The sequence below is a fragment of the Thermobia domestica genome, chromosome 5 (genome assembly GCF_964235325.1).
Source record: "Thermobia domestica chromosome 5, izTheDome1.hap1.1, whole genome shotgun sequence".
NCBI classification, from domain to species: domain Eukaryota; kingdom Metazoa; phylum Arthropoda; class Insecta; order Zygentoma; family Lepismatidae; genus Thermobia; species Thermobia domestica.
Window position 1 is genome coordinate 235,218,043 of NC_137458.1, and position 21,903 is coordinate 235,239,945.

The following is a 21,903-nucleotide window of genomic DNA, read 5'->3' on the forward strand; positions in this document are numbered from 1 at the left end:
TAAATATCGAACACCTTGGTCATTTCGTTAAGAAATAAGAAAACCAAAAGCGTTGCGTACTATCTGAAATTTGTGAACACACCCTTTCAAACCTGGCCTTATAAAAATCAATAGGTCGATACGTTTCGATATTAGCGAACGCGGGAAAGTTTCCTAGTCTGTGGTTTTTGAGGGAGATTGGAGAAATCGCTATATTTTTTGTAAAGTGCAGCACCGCAGTAATAATCCTTTTTCCCATGTGTGATGGTGTCATTATAAGGTATCCTTTTAATAATACTATGTGTTAATATCAATATATGTATATTTATTTCTTATAATGTTACTTTTCAGCAATCATCTTATTTGAAGGGAAAAGAAAATAATGTTCAATATTCGAGACCCATTTCGTAATATCGAAATGCCGTTCGATAAAAGAGGTTCCTTTAAGGAAAAGTGTTCTTTTGTATCGAATATTATTGTAATTGGAAGGGGTATTGGTGATTTAAATATTAATTTAACTAAGTTGTTGATTTCTTTTGCAATGAATACCGAGTTTTCAGCCATCCACCTGAATTGTAAGCCATCCACCTTGTATCTGATAGTTCATGGGTTCAAACCGTTATAAAACAAATTTAGATTTACCATTTTTCGTAATGTTTCGTCAGAGAGAGCCTATCTAATCGAGGTCTTATGTCGTGCTGATCGCATTATTTCACACTTCTGACCCGGGCTTTTCTTTTCAATGTATAGACTAGTAACCTAGTTGAAGTTAATCATAAATGATTCTTTACATTTTTGCTGAGTATCCTTAACTACTGCTCAGGATTTGACAATGGGCAAAATTAAGAAACCCAACAAGGAAGGTGTCCGAAAATCAGAATCAAACCTGTCAAAAATGAAACCATTCCATTATTCGTTATCTGCCTTGACAAGCTGTTCAGCAGGTGAGATCCGGTATGATGTCCCAAAGGCAGGCATCGACAACCTTCCAGGTTCCTATCACAACTTTAAACGATAAATTATCTTGGCGTCAGAAGACTGAGATTGCTCTTGGCCGGAAACCGTTCCTGAGCTCACAAGAAGAAGAGGGAATTTCTGAATGGGTAATGAACATGGCAAAGAGAGGATTTCCGTTTAAGAAAAGTAATTTACTGGACACTGTTCAGGAAATTGTACAGTCTTTAGGAAGAAGCACATCGTTCAGGGAAAATTTGATTCAGGTGTTTTATGGGAAGACATCCTTGTCTGTATCAGAAGAAGGCTGAAACTACTAGCAAGGGCAGGGCTGCGGTTTTGGAAATGCGCGGCTGGTTTGCTGAACTTTAGAGCTATCTTGAATCTGAGGAATTAAGTGCAATAATGGAAGACCAAGAAGGATCCTCAACGCGAACAAAACAAACTTTCTGTTCCATGTGGTTTCAGGAAAGTACCTTGGTGGGAGAGAAGTACAGCGTCAAATTACAGCAACATCTAAAGAAAAAGAGGGCATAACAGTACTTGGCAATTTCTGTGCTAACGGATGTTGCGCCCAAACCATGATTATCTACAGCAACATAAGACTTAACCAAATTATGAAGTAGGGATGCACGCGAGAAGTCTCGTCTCGTCTCGCATTTGCGAGACGAGACACGATAGTGAAAATTTTATGCGAGACGAGACTCGGTTAAGTCTCGCACGAGAAGTCTCGCGAGATTTCTCGCAGTCTCGCAACATTTATGAATTACATTTAATTGTATATTTAGTGATTTTACATTTATTGAGTTTTCTAAGTTGAGCGTTAATGCCTCTAGTAACAAAAAAGTGATTGGGGCAATAGACATTTTATGAGATTTATTATTATTCAAGGTTGATTTTCAGAATTTTCTTTAGTTTCTAAACATCATTAAAAAAGAAAAGCTTTGTAAATTGGAAATTTATTACAGCATCGATTTAGGACTTTATTTTGCGACACAAACACACACACGCGGGCGCGCAAGAATACATGAACTTCTGTTTTTGGTCTGAAAAGCGAATAAGACTCCCTATTGCTTCGAAATGTGATATTTCTGTTGTTTCTGTCTTTTTCACATCACTACTAGCGATTAATGTTGGGGGATGGCGGGGAAATTCCCTCTTGTCAAAGTTTATCCCCGACCCGGCTCGCAGAAATAACATGATATTTTTACATGGAATATGTATTTTCTTTCTATATATTTAACAAAAACGTCCCCCTCTAGTTCGGAAGTTTAATTCAAACACTGGTTTGGTAGGATGGTCCTATAGGTTTGGTGGGAGATTGTAGGAATGGCCCTATGTATGTCAGTAATTTTATTTTCTAGATCTGGCAACACTATATAAGTTGAAAGCGAAAGTTGATAAAATGCGATTTCTGGCAACACTGCAGTTATTTCAACTGTATGATCTGGAAATTGATCCAGAAAGCTTTTTTCGTATCAAGTATAGTTTGCTGGATATTTTGATTCTCGCAATTGTTAACATATTGCGTTATCCACAAGCAATGTTATTCCTTGGTGGTTGGTGTAAAGGGAGATAGGCGACAATAGATGGCAGCACTGCTCTCCTACACAAGTAACGTATTTTTATATTTTTACTGCTGCCTCCACAAATTTAATGCTAGAAAGTTTAAACTTTCTGAAAAGAAATGTCAAACCAATTCTAAGGGAACAATCCGTGTCAATTTTGAATATTGTGACGTAAGAGCATTCCTCGGACTAGAAGCAGGCAAAGACAAGGATGAAATCCGGTTAAATAAAGACGAAAAATTTACATATAGATATAGGAAAAGGGTCCGGGTTTGGTTCAATGAGTTCAGAAAAGCATATACGGAAACGTTATATTCTTTATATCCTAATTACATTGGCGACTTTTTTTTCGGGGCAAAAATGTGCCCGCATGGCATACTTGAAAATATAGCTGGAAAACAATGTTGGTTCCAGTAACAATTTATGCTGGTTTTGCTGTAAATTATACTATTAATTTGACGAAAATTAATGGTCCAGCAATCAAATTCCAGCACAACTTTTCTTTTAATTTGGAGCTGAGGGGACACAAGTTCGGATACCATGTTGAACTCTATGTTCGGTCTCCTTAGGATGTTATGAACATTTATCCCATGGAAAGCAATGGCAAACCACCATGGATTCACCTTGCCAAGGGACTTTTAGGTCAAATACGTGCCTTCGGACAGAATATCAAATCATCACTCATTAACAGCCACAGAATAATACATTGCAAAATTTTGTCCCAGAATATATGCGAGACTGCGAGAAAGTCTCGTGCGAGACGAGACTTAAAAATTTTATGCGAGACGCGAGACGAGACTTTACATTTGCGAGACGAGACGAGACTTTTCCATTCCTCGTCTCGTTTCGTCTCGCGTGCATTCCTATTATGAAGAAGAATGTACCTGAGCTATGGATCTATGAGAAAACAGAAACTGGCTGAATGAAGACTACAACATTTTTGACTTACCTCCAACGGTTTAGTCTGTAGCTAGACACTGACAAAATCACAAGAATCAGCAAGAATCATCTATTATTTCAAGTCAGTGGATATTGTCACGATCATGGAATACTGGTGTATTGTCTTTTCCCCAATGCCACTCATCTTCTGTAACCAGCAGACGTAGGCGTATTTTCACTCTTGAAACGAGCATTAAAGAATGCTCTTTAGGACGAGAAAATCAAAACTCTCGGTAACTAAGGTAAATTTTGCACCCCAATTGAAGAAAGTTTGTAATAATGCCGTCAAACCAGAAATTGTGGAAAGCGCATTTCGTAAGTGTGGTCTTTATCCATTGAGTCCTGCTGCTGTGGACTATACCAAGTGTGTTGACGATATTCTGAAGATCCCAGTGGGAAAACCACAGCAAGAGAATGACTAGAGTACTCCTTCATCTTCTCAACAAAATTCCCTACTCCTCATCTGAAACTGAAGTTCGTGTTTGATCATCTGGAAGAATTCATGCCTCCTCGTGCTGTTAATATGTTTTGTGACAAACTAAGACGTGACGAAGAGGAACAGAGTGATGGTGATTCAGATTTGGATGCTTATTGGAAAAGTGTTAGAACCCGGTACAGTGACACATGAAACTAAATTGGCTGATAAAAACTAAACAACAAATGATTCAAGCTCAGAAGAAGAAAAACGAAGAGTAAGAAAGTGATAATCGTCAATTCACATGGCATAATGAACACTTAAATGTGTACGCACCTTCACCCAAGAAGGATCTTCTAGGTGTCATCATTTCGAAAACTGGTGTAAAAATTCACAAGTCAAAATATTGCATCAAGATGAGATTGCTTCGGAATTATTATGCTCGCCTTCATCAAGTAGTAGTGACGATTTTTTAAAGAGTTTCTCAAACTTCCTGAAGCCACGGAAAAACTCCGACAATTTAGGCTGAAGAAAGTGTATGCAATATCTTCCGAGGAATGCCGGAAAGTACCGAATAAGAAGAAAGGCAACCAAAAAGATTAATGTAAGATGCTCCTCTCTGTGCTGAAGAGTGACGATATGAAACAAACATTTTGTAGCTTAGAACATTTTAATATGTATTCCTCTTTGCGTCTGCTATCTTAGTTTATATTTTAGAATTATTGCAATGTTTACAATGAAACTACATCTATATTATCCTTAAAGTGAACTTGTTTAAAAATAAAATATTCTGTTTCTATATTTAAACCCTGCTCTTCAATATATAAAACATCCTGTTCGATAATTAAAAACTCATTGATCGATATATAACACAACCCGTTCGATACATGAAGTAATACAACTTTGCTATTTAAATGTTCTTCAAATTTCAAAAATGTTAATTATAATTGTCATAAAGGGTTGGTTTCAATCAATAAATAACACCTTTACAGTTTTATCGCTAAAACAGTGCCCTGTTCCTCACTGATAGGAAATGATGATTAAATATTCATAGGAATGTCCTTATGTGTTCGATATATAGTGCCATAACCCTACCTACTAAATAGGCCATGGCTGATACTTTCCCAAATCCTTTCCACTGTTACTATTGTTGTTATCTACCCAGTATAAAATGACCACTTAGCTGTATCTGGTGATTGTTAAATAAAATAAAACAAATACACATCCTAAAAAAAATAGATAAAGACACAAAGTGCCCCCCTCCCCTATCTTTCCTAAAAGAAATAAAGTTGTAAACTTAAAAATATGAGGTTTTTCCACTTTTTAAACTCAAATTTGAATTTCTAAGACTTTTTAGAAATTAAAACCGAGGAAGCAAATACGAAAACCCACAAGTCTGACTATTCTAGGTAGATTACAGTTTCCGTGATCAGACATTTTCTCAGATATCAAAAGATGTTCCAATCACTCTTTATTACATTATTAAACCTTACACACAATGTCAGACAAAAGGATTTGAAAAGGACGCTGTCCTAATTATAAGTTGATGTAACAAATTTCACAGAAGTAAATCCCCACGTTAAGCAGGTTTGCATATCCAGGCTCCTAACTACAGTATGAAAACATTTACGATCACCCCAACCCCAATCATTTCACAGATTCAACCTGTTGTATATAAGTTATTGGGACGTAAAATTGAATGTAATTTATACGAAAAAGACTTTTATGCATTGCAAGACTTGTAACGTCCAAATATTCACCACAAACTTATAGTCGTATCGATAATAATAATAATAATAATAATAAAGTGTGGAGCAAGAAACCACTTTACACAAAAGTCAAAAGAGGCTCAGTGAAGACATACGAACTGGTCGAGCGGTTTGGGTCACTAGTCTATCAACCAGAAGTTTATGTGTTCAAACCCTTTAAATATGCTTTCCAGTAAGAATTATATATAGAGAGCATTTACTTTAAAGTGCGATGCAAACGAATATTCGAGTTTTAATACGATTAGAAATCGATAACTTACAGAAGAATATTTACTTCATTAATTCTATAAATCTTTATGCTTATGTATTATAATTCTCTTTAAAATTATGATTCTTCCATTTCAAAACGTAGAACGAGAAATAAACGTAATATTCTATTTGTTAAGGAAACCTTTCAAACAGTGATGATTTCAGGGCATGACCTGTGGGAGAATTTGAGACCCTTTCGACATAAATTTCCCCCTTCGTGGCCATAAGTTATCTTCGATCATGCGCAAAGTGAACTAATAATGTTTTATCAATTTTCTCTCATTCATATATTGACCATTACTGGGGGAGAATCTTCTGAAATCGTCAATGCTTATAATTAGTTTTTCATTACAAACCAAAGGATAATAATGAAATATTGAACATACTTAATATTTTGTTCTCAGCTGTGGATTTTAGATTTGCAATTCATATAATGTTCCCTTCTAATCGAATTTGAGAGAAAAGTAGTTGCCAAAGATTTATTCAAAGAAATGTTCTCAGTTCTCTTATGAAAATAGAAGCACACTTAAAAAAAAAAAAAAAAAAAAACGAATACTTCCTACAGGGTTTGAACACATAAACTTCTGATTGATAGACTAGTGATCCAAACCGCTCGACCAGTTCGTATGTCTTCACTGAGCCTCTTTTGACTTTTGTGTAAAGTGGTTTCCTGCTCCACACTTTATTATTATTATTATTATTATTATTATCGATACGACTAAGTTTGTGGTGAATATTTGGACGTTACAAGTCTTGCAATGCATAAAAGTCTTTTTCGTATAAATTACATTCAATTTTACGTCCCAATAACTTATATACAACAGGTTGAATCTGTGAAATGACTAGGGTTGGAGTGATCGTAAATGTTTTCATACTGTAGTTAGGAGCTTGGATATGCAAATCCGCTTAGCGCGGGGATTTACTTCTGTGAAATTTGGTACTATTCCAGCATTTAGTTAATATGTCAAAGAAAAGCGTGGAAAGAACAGTGAGGATGGCCGGCTATCATTTTTTTTAAACAGAATTACTCGCACAGCTATTTCCAGCTAAATTTAATCCTGGGCTATTCACACAGGTGTAAATTCCTATAATAATAATAATAATAATAATAATAATAATATAATGATAAAACTGTGAAGGTGTGGAAACCTCTTTGCAGATCAGCTATCTTGACAAGTTTTTCTTCATTCGCACCACACAAATATCGGAAAAGTGCCTAACTTATAGGTCCCAATTAGTCTCCTTTGCAATGTCTTTAACGAAGGACTTTATCCCTGTTAAGTCTTCGTCATCAAGAGATACCATAACAACCTTTATATGTAAAATCAATAAATTAATAAATAAATGTACTCCTGTCTTTTTCTGAAGTAGTAGCTGTCAAATTAATTTGTTCTTTGGATTTTTCTTCCCTATTTTTCTATATTTGCTTTTATATTTTCATCAACGGAATTTACACAGCTATAGCCTCTTTTCCTTTTCAACCAATTTTCTAACACCTTTTTTGGGCATCTTACAAATTGCGAAGCAACTCTTAATTCGTCAACCCAAAAATGAAGTTTAAACACTACTTAGCAAATGAAGTTCGGCTACTACAAGTAACGGCTCTACTGAAATGTTCAAAGACTGCTGTGACACGATCTTTCCTGACGTTTGTTTTCCACCTCCTCTTGTTAACAAACTTTCTTCAAATATTTTTTTCCGGACGAAAACGAAACAACAAAGAAAAATGTTTATTTTTACTTCATCCTTTTTTGCTGTTGTTTATGCCCAGTTGATTGCGAAAAAACTACTACTAGTACTAGCTGCTGAGTATTTATGAAAATCAATCGCTCCTTTCTTTGATGTCAATTGCGGCTACAAATGAGCAGTACTAATCCGAAGTTTGCTGTTGTATTTGATGGTATTGGGAACGACGGTGAAACCTTCAACTAGACCAACGATAGGTCACGTTGTTTTGTTATTTTATTGAGGGCCAACGATTTCTTGACGCAAATATAATTATTTAATTTCCTCTTAACCCTTGAACTCAAGTAAAGACTCATTCTTTTGAAACATCTTAACACGACTGAAAAGGAACTGGTTCCATTCCGTATTTCCTTGCTCAAATTGTATCCAATTGTATCCTTGCTCAATTGACTTTGAATTTGGATCAAAGAGGGCGTGAAAACTGTGGTCATTGCTGGTATGTCAAAACAGAACAACTTCAATGTCACCACCTGGATATACGCCCTACTCCTTACCCCCTCACCACTCAACTCTATCTCCCATTGATCTTTAGAGACAAAAAAGAGTTTCTAAGAGTTTCCTTGGCTTTATTTTATTATAGTGCTAGAGGTCAGCTTTCAGAAGGTAAGGACAACGCATGTGACATCTTGAGGAAAAACCACTCAGGTTCAGAATGATGTTTTCCATTCCTTTCGATTCTCGGAAAACTCGATTCCCACACCCCGAAAACGCAAACATTTTTTTTTTTTTAATTAGACATCATTCGCGACCACTGCCTGACAACTAGCTGTTTAGTTTTTTTTTTGAGAAACACAGTACATGAAAAGTAGTAGTTTTTTTTTAAAATTAAGTCAGTATATTATGAATCGAATGTAGCGTATACCCACATACTTCCAAAATTTTAGGTGGCTATACGATAGTTTCCAAAACTTAAGGTGGGTATACGCCCTATACCCGCGTATACCCTCTATTACATCCCTGGTGTTCACAGATAAATGGTCCACCCTGCATACAAACACGCAGCATTTTCGAATACAAATCAGAAATTAAATAGAAAACTTATGTCATACAGCATACATCAGTAGGGTCGAAGAAGGAAGTGTTGAGGTTTCGGTCAGTTAAAAGTATTGTAACAGTTTTGTGCTCCTATGTAGCCAAATGGTTAATGGTTCCATTCAGTGTGAGTGTTCAGAATACTACAGAGTCAGCAGTATAAGGCAATTAGGGAAGTATCTGAACTGTAGGTAGCAAACTCTGATATAGAAATTAAGGAATAACTGTGATAGGAATCGGCTGACCAAATATTACTTAACTAAAACCAATACGGTCAATCATAAACTTTTGTGATGTGTGACACCAGGAATTTTTTTTCTTAATTTAATAATACGTAATTTCTTCAGACTGTAAGATTCTTCAATCACAATACACGTTCATACACAAACATAAATTAGGATGAAAGTTTATAATACATCAATTAATCTTTCATGAATCATATTTATTTTGAAAAAAATCAAAAAGGTTTTCATTTGTCACCACTAAAATGAGCAGAGCTTCATAAAATTGTACACTATGCAATTTCATTAAGCTTACCTTGCTCTAGAATCCACCCTACGCAGCTGACACTCCCAGAAACGATGGCATGATGGAGAGGTCTCCATGTGCGGCAGTCTGACTGGTTAATTGGTACCCCATGTTCTACTAGCATTTTCATGCATTGCAACTGGGAGGCTTGCGCTGCGTAGTGCAATGGTCTGCAGTTCATATCTATAGTATCTTGCACATCCCATTTATTCACCAGCCGTTGCAACTCTTTATGATCACCAAAATACGCTGCACTACAAAGGTCATGTTCCTTGATGTGAGCTTTCTGCACATCACTAAGCTCTGCATTAGCGTCAACCTCAGGATAACTGAAAAGTATGAATACGCAGCTAAAAGCATAACAAAATCATTAATAGAGTAATATATTATTAGATTAGTTACTGATTTCCTCTGCAAATGTATTTTTAATGCAAGAGAAGATGATTATACCATCCGTTTTTCATGTTGTTTCAAACTAATAGGATAGGCACACATAGGTAACATTAAAATTTTGTCTCTATATCAGCCTGACATCTGTAAAATAACGGGTCAGAAAACGGTGAACTATTTGCAGTATTAATCTCTAAAACTGTCTTTTTTTTTTTTTTTTTTTTTTTTTTGATTGAATATTGCAAAATTTCTGGTAGGAAGAGCTAGGTTAACAAATAAAATCAGAGTCCAGAATCGACTCCTACTACCAGTTTATCTATAAAAATCCTCCAAATAACAACAGTATTTACAGAAACACTTTTCTCTAATTGTAAGGTAGAAATTAGGTAGCCCAAGACCATGTGGTCGTGGATAGGATCTCTACAAAGCCCCGAAGCAAGCTAAGCAGAGTGGCGTAGATAACCCCAATGCTCCAAAGTAAGAGTGACGGGGATAAAAGTCACAGAGCCACGAAGCAGGCTAAGCCAGGAGGAAAGAAAGAGCCAAGAGTCTCGAATCAGACTACAGGCTTTGAAGTAGGGTTCTCCTAGTACTCTAGGCAAGCAAGAGGAGGAAGACCAGAAAACTGGTACCTGTCCAATATATAGGCGTCCCAGAGCGGAGGTGGCGCTGCTGCTGTCCTGTCGTCATGTCACTTGCAGATGCTGGAGGTCCGTCGTGTGTTTCTTATAGTAATTCCATGTGGTGTGTAGTACTCCGACGTAAATACCTGTGGTAATGTTTAGAGATGCAATAAAGCCGGCTTTTTTTATTTTTTTTTTTTTTACAAAAAAGCCTGCATTTTTGGGAAAAAATGGAAATTTTGGACATTTTGGCTTTTTCATCTTCATGATTTTTTTTCTATCTAACTAACTTTCTTATAGTATATTCTATAGTTAAGTAAGATTTCATGACCTACATGCCATATTTCGCTTTGGAATTTACCATCATGATCGATGGAGCACGTGCTTTATGAATTACAGTACATAAAAGTACGTAGTATTTTAAAACAATTTTAGAGGCTATTTAACTTCTGAGTTATTGATTTTTTTTTCTTCTGTGCATCATTTAATTTTTAATCATCCGTGTTCCATTTCTTAGGGTTTACTACTCTAGCTTCTAGCACATAAGTTAAACTTTTTTTTTTTTTTAATATATCCGTCAGAGCGTACCTCTTAATCTCTTATACTGTAGCTGAGCAATGATTTAGCAATAATATTCCGGATACAACCTTGAATACAAATAATAAGTAGCGGGTTTTGAAAAGTATTTTAGGAGGAGTGTTACTGATTAATGTTTGGATTTTCTAAAAATCCCTTTTCTTATTTGGGAGAAGCTTGAAATTTATGAGTACAGGGATCACTAATATTTCGTTCCTCTTGTATATTCAGAAATAAACTTCCGAATACAACCTTGAAGACCATTTTACACTGATCATCTGTGGTGGATTTAGAAAAGTATTTTGGGAGGGGTTTTTCTAATTAATGTTTTTTCTAAAAAATTCCAAAAAATATATATATATTTGAGGAGAGCTTGAAATTTGAGAAAAGGCATAACTAATATTTCGTTTGTTTTAGAAATTTCGTAATTTCGGAGACCATGCTTTAGTCCGAAAGATACCCCTCACCTTAACCCCCTTCGCAAATCGTCACTGCTGGTAATTAGCAATAACAACGATTTACCCTTTTGGGATTTCCACTTTTTGAGGTAAATTTTAGACTTTCATTCTCACAACTTTATTTTTTTTTTTTTTTAGAATACAGCATCCTTTCCATCGTTACCACTCACTTGTCCGTATTATACACGTGTGCAAAATTTCAATCTTGTATTTTGTAAAGAAAGGTCGGAAAAATTTTTTGAAAGTCTAAAGGTGGTCAATTTTTTAATACTTAAAAATTCACCGTGTCATTACTATCTGGCCTAGTATCATGATTCAAACGCCATTTTCTTCAGTATTACGAGCCCTTTCCAACGGTACCACTCATATGTCCGTATCGTACACCTGAAGCCGGAAATTTGGGAAATCCGGATATTTTTCTGAAAAAAAAAAAAAAACACCCGCTTGGAACATTTGTGCCCCTCGGGCCCGGGCCCAGATTCACGTAGGGATCTCCGAAAAGATTGAGAAATACTCAAAGGTGAAAACAATTCGTATGCAAAATATCAATCTGATATATTGGAAACTAAGGGCGAGATTTTTTTTTTTTTTAAATTTGCCTTGAGAAAAAGCCACGCCCATTAGCTCCCACTTGGCGCCACCATCCGATTCCAAAACGCATCTGGGGTGTTCTCTGGTCCATGCCTGACTTGGTCAATAAAAAAAACCGTGTTCAATACGTGTTATATGAACTAAATAAGCGTTTAAAGACAACACTACTCCATGGTATGGATTCGTACCGTAAATCCCCAAAAGGTTAAAAACAACAAGAAAATAAGTCGGCCAGGACTCACAGTACACGCAGTATCTCTACATTTACACATGAAATTACAAAAAAAAAACTTGTCAGAATGATAGAGTGCGGTACTGAATCCCAGACTTCCAGACAGAAGCGCAAAAGCTAACCATTCATTCATGGTTGTTGTGCAGTTGTGCTTGACTTAGCTTAAATGTGTTCCGTAGTTTATATATATATATATATATAAGGATAGTTCCGTAATGATATGTTGAATTCCTCTTGTTAAAAATTCCGAAACCTTCAGGACTGTGAAAACCGTGATGGTTGTTACATATTTTAGAGCCTTGGAAACCACACGCTCAGATGAATAGTTTATTACGCATATGATCCATTAACAGCAAATTCGGTACTTTCCCGATTCTAAACTAATTCATAGTATTTCCGAGGTTTTGCATTATTATCTGCACCAACCACTTATTAAATGAGTTTTTGTGTTGTAGAGAAGTGAAACAGAGTCTGCTTTATCAATTTAAAGCAGAATTTTGAAAAAAGCTCAAAATTTCCCAAACAAAAAAGCAAAGCAGAAAAAAAAACGAGTTTTTTTTTTTCCAAAACAGCCGGGTTTTTCCGAGCCCTTACATTTCTAGTGATGTTTACAAATAGGCATTGTTTGTACACAGAAGCACGTGGTACATTATAATATTCATGTAATATGATTGAATATTAATAAAGTAAAATAAAACAATGAATTAAAATGTATAATTTATTTTCTTCTATTATTTATTAAACACAATTATTTATTTCTTCACTGTCGAAAAGCGATTATCGGTAACTGTATCATATATGCTACATAAATAATTCTAGCTATACTGTATCAGAAATTTCTTTTGTACTGACATTTCCAAGACATCCACGACAACGAAACGTACCAATCACTTACGAAGCCTATAAAATAACAGAGTGTGGGCATTTGTTGCACCAGTCAAACAATCCTCACATGGAAAAACTGAACTGCTCACCCTGCTTTATGATAAAAAAAAAAAAAAAAAAAAGAGCTGTCATTACCAAAAAGAATTTCTCTAACAATATAGCGGAGTATGAGAAATGCTTCCAGTGTACTGTGTATTCGAAATATTGAACACTGATTAATATTAGGGTTATATACATAAAAGGTGAGGTACACATGAATATTAAGGTTATATACATAAAGCGTGAGGATTTGATTGGTACATTTGTTTCGAACTTTAATATAAAATGACACTTTGCCGTTGAAGGAAAAGAAAAAATAAAGTCACTGAAAATATAATGGAAGAATTACTTAAAACATACTCGATGAATCCGTTTGACATTGAGAAATAAATTGTGTATGCCCTACAAAATAATGAAATCCTCGATTTTTGCATCTCCAGCTAAGGAATGTCAGGAACACGCACATAAACTTGTTCTACATTCAAGGCCAATCTGAACTTCCAGGATTGATCTGCGAAAATAATACACCCTTTGAGACTTCCAACCTCATTTACATCCTCCAATACACCCACTGTTCAGTTTTCTACGTTGGCTGTAGATCTTTCTCAATCTGTATCTATTCATCGATACTACTGAGGCGTTCAAATTCCTTATTTACTTATTACAGACCATAACAGTATCTTTCCCGAAAGTATTCGCAAGATTCTTCCCGCACACTCTTCCACGTTCTTTAGAAATTCCCGCACTCTTCCACGTTCTTCAGACATAGATGTACCTCCTATCTGCAAACTGACTTCTAGTCTTAATTGTCTAAACGTTGCTCCTACAACTATTCTTCCCATTTGACATATATCATTTTTCTTTTTGCTTTAGACTAGAAAAGTGTCAACCTTCTCCTCGTATTACTACATCAATATTTAGCTTAAATAATTAATATTTTTCTGACCAGAGTATGTACTTCTTTATTAAACTTAATTCCTAACAGTTTGCATAACGTAATGTTATCTTCTTCAGACGTTAATTGACACATATATGTTCATATTAATGTAGGCAATAGAGACATAATATTAAATTATTGTTATACAATTTTTAAAATTATTTTTCGTATTTAATGATTTATTACACATGTGTTCCAAGAATACAAAATTAGAAGTAAATGGGAAGTGACGTAACTACACTGAGTTTGCATTCATATAAATTGCAATTTAAATATATAATTATAATGTCAAAAGAAAACCTATTGTCCAGGGACTAATATATATAAAGTATACTTATTAGAGTACAAACACGTCATCCAGTTCCTTTCCAGGAGGTAAAGTGCCAAGGACCGACGAGACGTTAGCACGTCGGATAGAAACAGATATGTGCTGTATTAGATAAGATGTGGAGCGAACTTCCTCGGAAACACAAGAAATGTGTCTTCCTACCTCCCTAATGAATTCAAGACTTCTTGAACTCCAAGCACCACTGGTTTCAATAGCGATTGGAGTGAAAACAAAATTTTCGAGAAGGTTGTTGCATTTTCTATGTTTTTCAGCTTCTCTGCGATAAGCAACAGCTTCAGCGTTCATTACTGACAGAGGGAGACTTGAATGAGCGTATGTATCAGCGCATGTGAGGTCCCACAATAATCAGTGTGAGGATTTAATTCGTACATTTGTTTCGAAGTTTTTAAATGTAAAATAGCACTTTGCCGGAAAAAAAAAAAAAAAAAAACTTAAAATGTAATGGAAGAATTAGGTTAAAAGATACTCGACCTCTCCTCTGACATTGAAAAATAAATTGTGTATGCCTTACCAAATAATGAGATCCTCGACTCTGGCAAATTTTAATTGTTTTTTTAAATATAATTTTAAATGTACAACATGTAACAATAAGATATTGTTATATTGTTACTTGGAAGGAGTTACAATAATTAGCGTTCTTCCTCCTGTACATTCATCGAGTATTCCTATGAACTCAAAGTCTCGCACGTAATTCGAATGCCTCGTATGGTCATCTTAATGAACTATTCCCATCCTTTTTCTTCCATTCTAGGCCAAACATCAAAAAACGCTTGCATACGTGTTTGATAATTTTAAATGAAAGGTCCAAATACGAAGAGCATTTTATTTTCTCCATTATTACTTCATGTAAATAATTATTACCGTATTTATCCGAATATAAAACTAGATTTTTCAAATTCATCCGAAATATACGGAATCCTGGTACAGTCGCAGATTAAACTTTGGTAGTTGCGGTGAATTTTTTTAACGTTGTGTAATGGCTTACACCGAACGCTAAAATATACCCCATTGTTGTTTTGATTTTAAACTGGCATAAGTTTACAATTATTGTTATTAAGTATTCCGCCTGTTGGCATGTCCTGGGACTATGAGGATTTATTTATTTATTTTTAAGGTTTGGACCTGGAAATGATTTCTACATGTTTCTCAACCTTCAGCTTCCTCTTAGCAATAGGTGATAATCAAAATCTACATACTATAACGCATAGAAATCATAACGGTATAACTGAATTAATTTTGTATTCGAGAAAAATCAATATAGAAGGTAACTGATCCCGTAAGTTTTTGTATTCGAGAAAAATGAATATAGAAGGTAACTGATCCCGTAAGTTTCTTAAGAAAAGTACGTTTATAAACAATTATGTTCGTGGCAAATAAACAGGGTGTCTACTAAAATTCCAAAGTGAAATTTCGTGACTTTTTCGTGACCTTTTCTTTACCAAATCATAAAATTTCCATACATTTTCAAGAGCAAATTTGCGTGCGAATAAGGCCGAATTTTCATTCATGCGATAGAAACGTACCTTGCTTGCGATTTGGTAGCGTCTAAAGCCGACCATATACATTTTTGGTGGTGAATTTTGACGTTTTATAGAACAAAATTTTCCAATCTGTACTTACATTTGAACAGTTAAAAAAAATCGTGACCCAAAAGCTAAATTTCGTGACTTTCATGACCGTTTTCTGATTTCGTGCCTTTTTCGTGACTTTCATGACCGATAGACACTTTGATAAAAGTATTTTACTTACATCACTTTCGCACATGAACTTCCTCATGTGTAGTAGTTATTTATGGACTGTTCTTAATTTTAGCGAAAATATTGAAAATAGCGAACAAGAATGAGCCAGGAAGAATAAATTGTCACTTTTCTTAAACATCGTATCTCTTCTTATGGTGTCGGACCCATAATGCGCGGGATCTGGGGAGTAGCGCCCGATTAATCTAGCTATGTTAGTCTGGGGTAAATGGCAACCTTGGTTCACCCACAGGAAGGTTCTGCCAAGTCAAATTACGATCTTTCAGAACCTGTAGAACACTATCCATAGATGCAACTAATTCAATATTTAGCATGAGCTCTTCCAAAAATGATCCGTCAATGACTGCAAACAATTTCGTTTAGTGGGGATCTAAAAATTGTAGGTTCTTTTTCAGTATATTAGATATCTTTTGGCAGAGTCGTTAGTCAGTGTATCAAGAATACCGGCGTTCGTGGCAAAGATTTTATCCCCGAAAGTCAGAACATAGGTCCACCTAGTGTACGGTATGGGTTGGTTTAGTTTAAATTTTAAAAATAAGCGAACTAACTCTATGGCCTATGGAACCCGGAGGTTCGATGACGCGTTCACAAAAGCTTTCCAATGACTTCTATCCTTAGCCAATTGGATCTAGTTTCTACTTTGTATTCCTATCTCTGCGAGATCCATCTTAATATTGTCCTTCCATCTGCGCCTAGGTCTTCCTAATGGTCGTTTTCCGATTGGTCTTCCAGTTGAGACTTTCAAAGCGTTTCTACTTTCTTCCATACTAGCTACATGACCTGCCCACCTAAGTCTCCTAGACTTGATGATCCTAACAATGTTGGGTAAACCGTATAAATTATGTAGTTCCTCGTTATGAAGTTTCCGCCATTCTCAATTCCCGTTCCTCTTGGGTCCGAATATTCATCTCAGGATCTTGTTCTCAAATACTTTCAGTCTATGTTCTTCCCTCAGAGTAAGCGACCATGTTTCGCAACCATACAGAACAGGCATGATTATCGTTTTGTATATTTTAAGCTTCAAATTTCTCGACAGAACTCGCGACGACAAGAGATTTTGAACCGAATAGTAACACGAATTCCCTGCTTTTAGTCGACATTTAACTTCTTCGTGAATATGATTTTCGTCTGTTAATATTGATCCTAGATATTCGAAAGTACCCAGTTTATCAAAAGTATTATTTAACATTCTAACGTATCCATAATTTGCCGTACGCATTTCCATGTATTTAGTTTTCTCTGCATTTACTTCTAACCCCATGTCCCTGGAAGCGTTTAATAAGATCTCTGCGTTTCTTTCTATTGTTCTCCTATCATCCCCTATTTAATTTACATCATCAGCATATGCCATAACCTGGTGAATACCGTTCAACTCTAGGCCCTGGTTGCTACCTTTAATTTTTCTTATAGCGTATTCCAGAACAAAGTTTAATAATAATGGCGACAACGCATCTCCTTGTTTCAAGCCATTTTCGACGTGAAAGCTCGCGGAAAAAAAAAAATGTTTCTACCCGGACTTTACTTTGGAATTCATTTAAATATATCTTAATTAATCTAATTAGCTTTCTCGGTATTCCAAGTTCTGTAAGAACGTTGTATAATGTTTCCCTCCTAACGTAGTCGTAGGCTTTCATAAAATCAATAAATAGTTAATGTATCGGGGTATTGTATTCCCACTTCATTTCGAGTATTTGTTGAATGGTAGTAAAAATAAGGGAACAGTAGTTATAATTAACAAACTCTTTGTGTCAAAAATATTAATTATAAATTTGTAATTACATAATTAAATTTTTCACGGAATGTATTGAAACTTGTCAAGAATACCAGGGAATAGAGACACAAAGTTCACGAACTACTGATATAAACTGAACTAGGGTAGTAGCAATAACTTATCGGACTGAAGCGTTAAAATAAATGAATGAATAAATAAATAAATAAATAAAATAACTGGAAGTTCAAGTGTTTGCTTAACGTCCGAGTAATTAAAAATGAATTTAATATGAATTCACTCATATTATATATATGGTATCACCAGCCACCACTTCGCGTGTCACTTTTATAATGGAAAGTTGTAACATTTTCTTCTTCGTATATATATATATATATATATATATATATATATATATATATATACAAGGGCGGATCCAAGGGGGGGGGGCTACGGGGCTATAGCCCCCCTCTTGACGCTCAGGTTTACACTGGATAAAATGGGCTTCAATTCTGTTTTACACTGGATAAAACGGCAAATTATGGTTTAGCCCCTCCCTTGATCATATCCTGGATCCGCCACTATATATATATAGTGACACGTATAAAGAACATGAAGAAGTCATTTCTATGGCGTGTCATTTTCTCAATTAATATTGAAACCGGAAGTAGTAGCAGATTTATATCACTTCCGGTTATAGCAGAAAGATTACAGTGAAGAGAGAATGTTGAAAATAAGAATCTTTAAGTTCAACGTCCCATGGTTATGCCGGTTAGGCTAAAGGAGACGGTGATAATGAGAAATGAGTGAAATGGTAGAATGATGAAAGTGGGAGGAAACGGGAGAACCCCAAGAAAACCCACGAGCACGGTGTTTGTCCACCACAAAGTCCACACGGCGCGAGCTGGGATCGAACCAGGGACCCTAAGCACCGGAGGTGAACGCTCTACCACTGAGCCACCGCGTCTCCCAAGACAGAATATTGATTGGAACGCTTGATTGATTGCACAAAATCACTTTTTGCTACCTATGATTGTTTTTTTTTTACTCTACAACGATTACCGTTAAAACCGAAAGTAGGCTAGTAGATTTTCCGTCATAGGAAACCGCTTTTCGCTTTCTATTACAGTTTTTATTCTACGGCGATCAACTTTAAACCTGAAAGTGGTTTATATCTGAAACTTCCGGTTTGAACAGAGAATTAAGATAGAAAATATTTCCTATTCTTAAGATACTAAATCGATTAAAAAAGAAAAAGAAAAAAAAGAAAACGCTTAACGCCATCTCTTTATTATTATTGGTCTATCCATACTGAAACCAAAAGTTGTAGTGGATTTTTACTGCTTCTAGTTTTAGTAGAGAGTAAAGTATACAGATGAAATGTACCCTTGGGACGCTTATTCTATTCCACAGAACCGTTTCTCCGAACGCCATTCCTAACTTTTTACCCTCTATATACTGAACACATTTAGTTGTGATCCATCAAGTAATCACGGACTGAGTAAATATATAACGGAGTTTTGGTAAACCAATCTCCTTTTATAAGATTTGTTCCTAATTGTAGTACATACTTTCGTCTACAAAATAAAAGTTGTCCCCTGTTCCTATCCTCATGAAGAATCGAAAGAATTCTAGAGTCACGAAAAGTTATCCGTATCAGGGATGAAAATGTTCTTCAAGGGGGAATAATATTTTCGACAAGGAGAAATCTCTGCCATCTGTCTGTCAATACACACATTGGGAAGAATAAACGTTTAACCCATTTTAGTAACAATTTAATACCATCTACGAAGCCTTAAAAAGGAAAGCGAAAAAAGGAAGAAATTTAAAATGCCCATATTATTCATTTGCTGTGGGTGTTTGGGAATGGTCGGATACAACTGATTCAGCACACTTACATATACAATACTTTTACTATCACTCAAAATTCATTTCAATATGCTGTGCACTGACGGTAATTACTTTTACTAACACTCTCATTCCTTCGCGAAAAATTATCACTTCTTATTTTACCTATACATTTTCTATTTGATAGAAACGTCTACTCAGGTGAACCCCATCACTTTTTACACTGCAGTTTTTACAGTATATGTCCGGACGTTATATTTATACGCAACAGTTCAGGGCTCCTAAAGTCATTCTGCACTAACTAGTTTATAAGGTCCTAGAAATAAATATTCTGATGAAAGAACTTTATAAATAATTAAACCATGAGGATAACTGCTGTATCGCCGGACCAGTTTTAGAAAATTTATTACCAGATAATTTGGAGAATTTATTTTGGTTTGTGAGGAAGAGTGAGTGAAAGTAAGATGATGACAATAGTTGAAGTTAAGAAAATACTTATTGTTGTTTTTGCTGTTGTAAGCTGCACTATATATGGAGGCGGAAGGGACTATTTGGCGGAGAGCTAAACTAATGACTTATTAGAAAGAATATGGAAATGGTGCGTAAATGACAAATTATGACATATCGTGTTGAGTTTTATCGAGTTATATAAAAGTAAGGAGTGTCAGTTGTTGAAATTATATGAAAGGCAGTTGTTGAAATTATGTGAATAGAAGAGGAACATCTAATAGAATCTAACCACATGTAGTACATTTTGGTACTTTTTTGGGCGACATTTAGTATCTCGTCCAAAGCTGTGCAACCATAAGCCATGCCTTTTATGACATAGTGTTTTTCCACTCTCCTCACTTACGCGTATATCCACCGACCATGACGCGCCTGCTCCCTACGAACGCCCCCCCATTCGCTAACGCTTGGGACCCCCTACTACGCTTTAGCCCTTTGTTACATAACATTCGTGGTTTTTAGTGGTCACCTACCACAAGTTGGTTCGTCTTTTAGCACTTAGTTTTTACGCCGTAGTCCATGGTGTACTTTGAATAATCGTGTAGTCCGGCAATACAGCAGTAATGCTAAACCATTTATACGTCGAAGACTACAGCACGGAAAATAGCTAATAGATTAATTTTCAGAGTATTAGCAGTCAATTTCTTGCAAAATACAAGTAAATATTTATTTAGATATTTACTTATAAATAAAGATGCATTTATAAGTAAATATTAAGACACAATATTTTGATCTTGCTAAAATTATATCTTATAATTATCACAGTTTCTTGTTACCTCATTATCAATCGATATATATCAAAACTTTACAATTCAAATCAGATCACTGCCTAACAGAGATTACAAACACCATGAGATTAACTGTAGCGGGAAATACCCGAGCTTCTTCTTCCGGTCTTCTTCTTCTTTCCTTGAATATCATTCTAGACGGTGTTGCCAACAACCTCAGAGGAAAATAGGCTAGATGGCCTTCAGAAATAAGCTTTTTTACGCAAAAAATGGCTAGATTTTGAACTGCTAACTTATAACCCATATTCTAGGTTTTAAAACCTTTTTGGGTGTAGGATTATAAGTGAGTTGTAGTAAAATTTGAAATGTTGAATTCATAGGCGTGCGCACGTGGGGGCAAGTGGGGGCGCTTGCCCCATCTAATGTTTTGGCATTGCGTTTTTTCGACTTTTTAAAATAATATTCTCAGCTAATAAGGATTATATTTCACATAAACGGACCCTGAAAGACGTCTGTAATCATCGCTATACAAAGTAACACTTTGAACTTTGCAATACTCGACTAAAATTTCCCGAATTAATTATATTTGTCTTTCTTCCATTTGTTTCCTCGCAGCAGTATACTATCACACACATATATACACAAATACACACAAATACACACACACACCTAATACACTATCTGTAGGCGCTGACTTTAAAAGGGGGCGAAGCTTTTCTGTTCCCTCTCTCCAATCTAAAAGCAGAGGGGTTTTGCTCTTATAATTTGAATATAAGGTTCATTTCTTTTATCTCCCCTTCTTCAGTGTACACAGAGATTGTTTCCAAAACGCGTAAAAGTAATGCCATAGGCTTTATCTATCTTCAAGACTGGAAATTCCGCTATTTGAGAACTTGATATGCAAAATTGTGGCAGCTTACGACTGACAGCTTCCAATGGAACGGAGTATGACAACTATTTTTATGTTTCTCAATACAAAAGACTGCTGCTCCCTGATGAGAAGAATGTTATAGATCTTTAAAACTTTCTGGTTGAAAGAAATTTCAGCTTTCGGCATCTTCACCGCAGATCGAGTACCCATGTTCAGTATGGATAA

The 21,903-nt window shown here is 35.5% G+C and overlaps 1 protein-coding gene across 2 annotated transcripts in view; it reads right to left on the reverse strand.

The window, feature by feature from the left end:
- LOC145686458 (uncharacterized) overlaps positions 1-21,007 on the reverse strand; it is a 136,753-nt gene extending 115,746 nt beyond the window's left edge. Inside the window, exons 1-3 of one of the 2 annotated variants that reach the window (XM_081759776.1) lie at positions 20,856-20,979; positions 10,202-10,338; positions 9,189-9,508 (exon numbers count right to left, since the gene is read on the reverse strand). In XM_081759776.1, the coding sequence (XP_081615902.1) occupies positions 9,189-9,360 (172 nt within the window). In that variant the 5' untranslated portion in view covers positions 9,361-9,508; positions 10,202-10,338; positions 20,856-20,979. Of the gene's footprint in view, positions 1-9,188; positions 9,509-10,201; positions 10,339-20,855 lie in introns of both variants that reach the window. The other variant, XM_081759775.1, reaches the window with a different exon arrangement.
- Between the last annotated feature and the right edge of the window lie 896 nt (positions 21,008-21,903).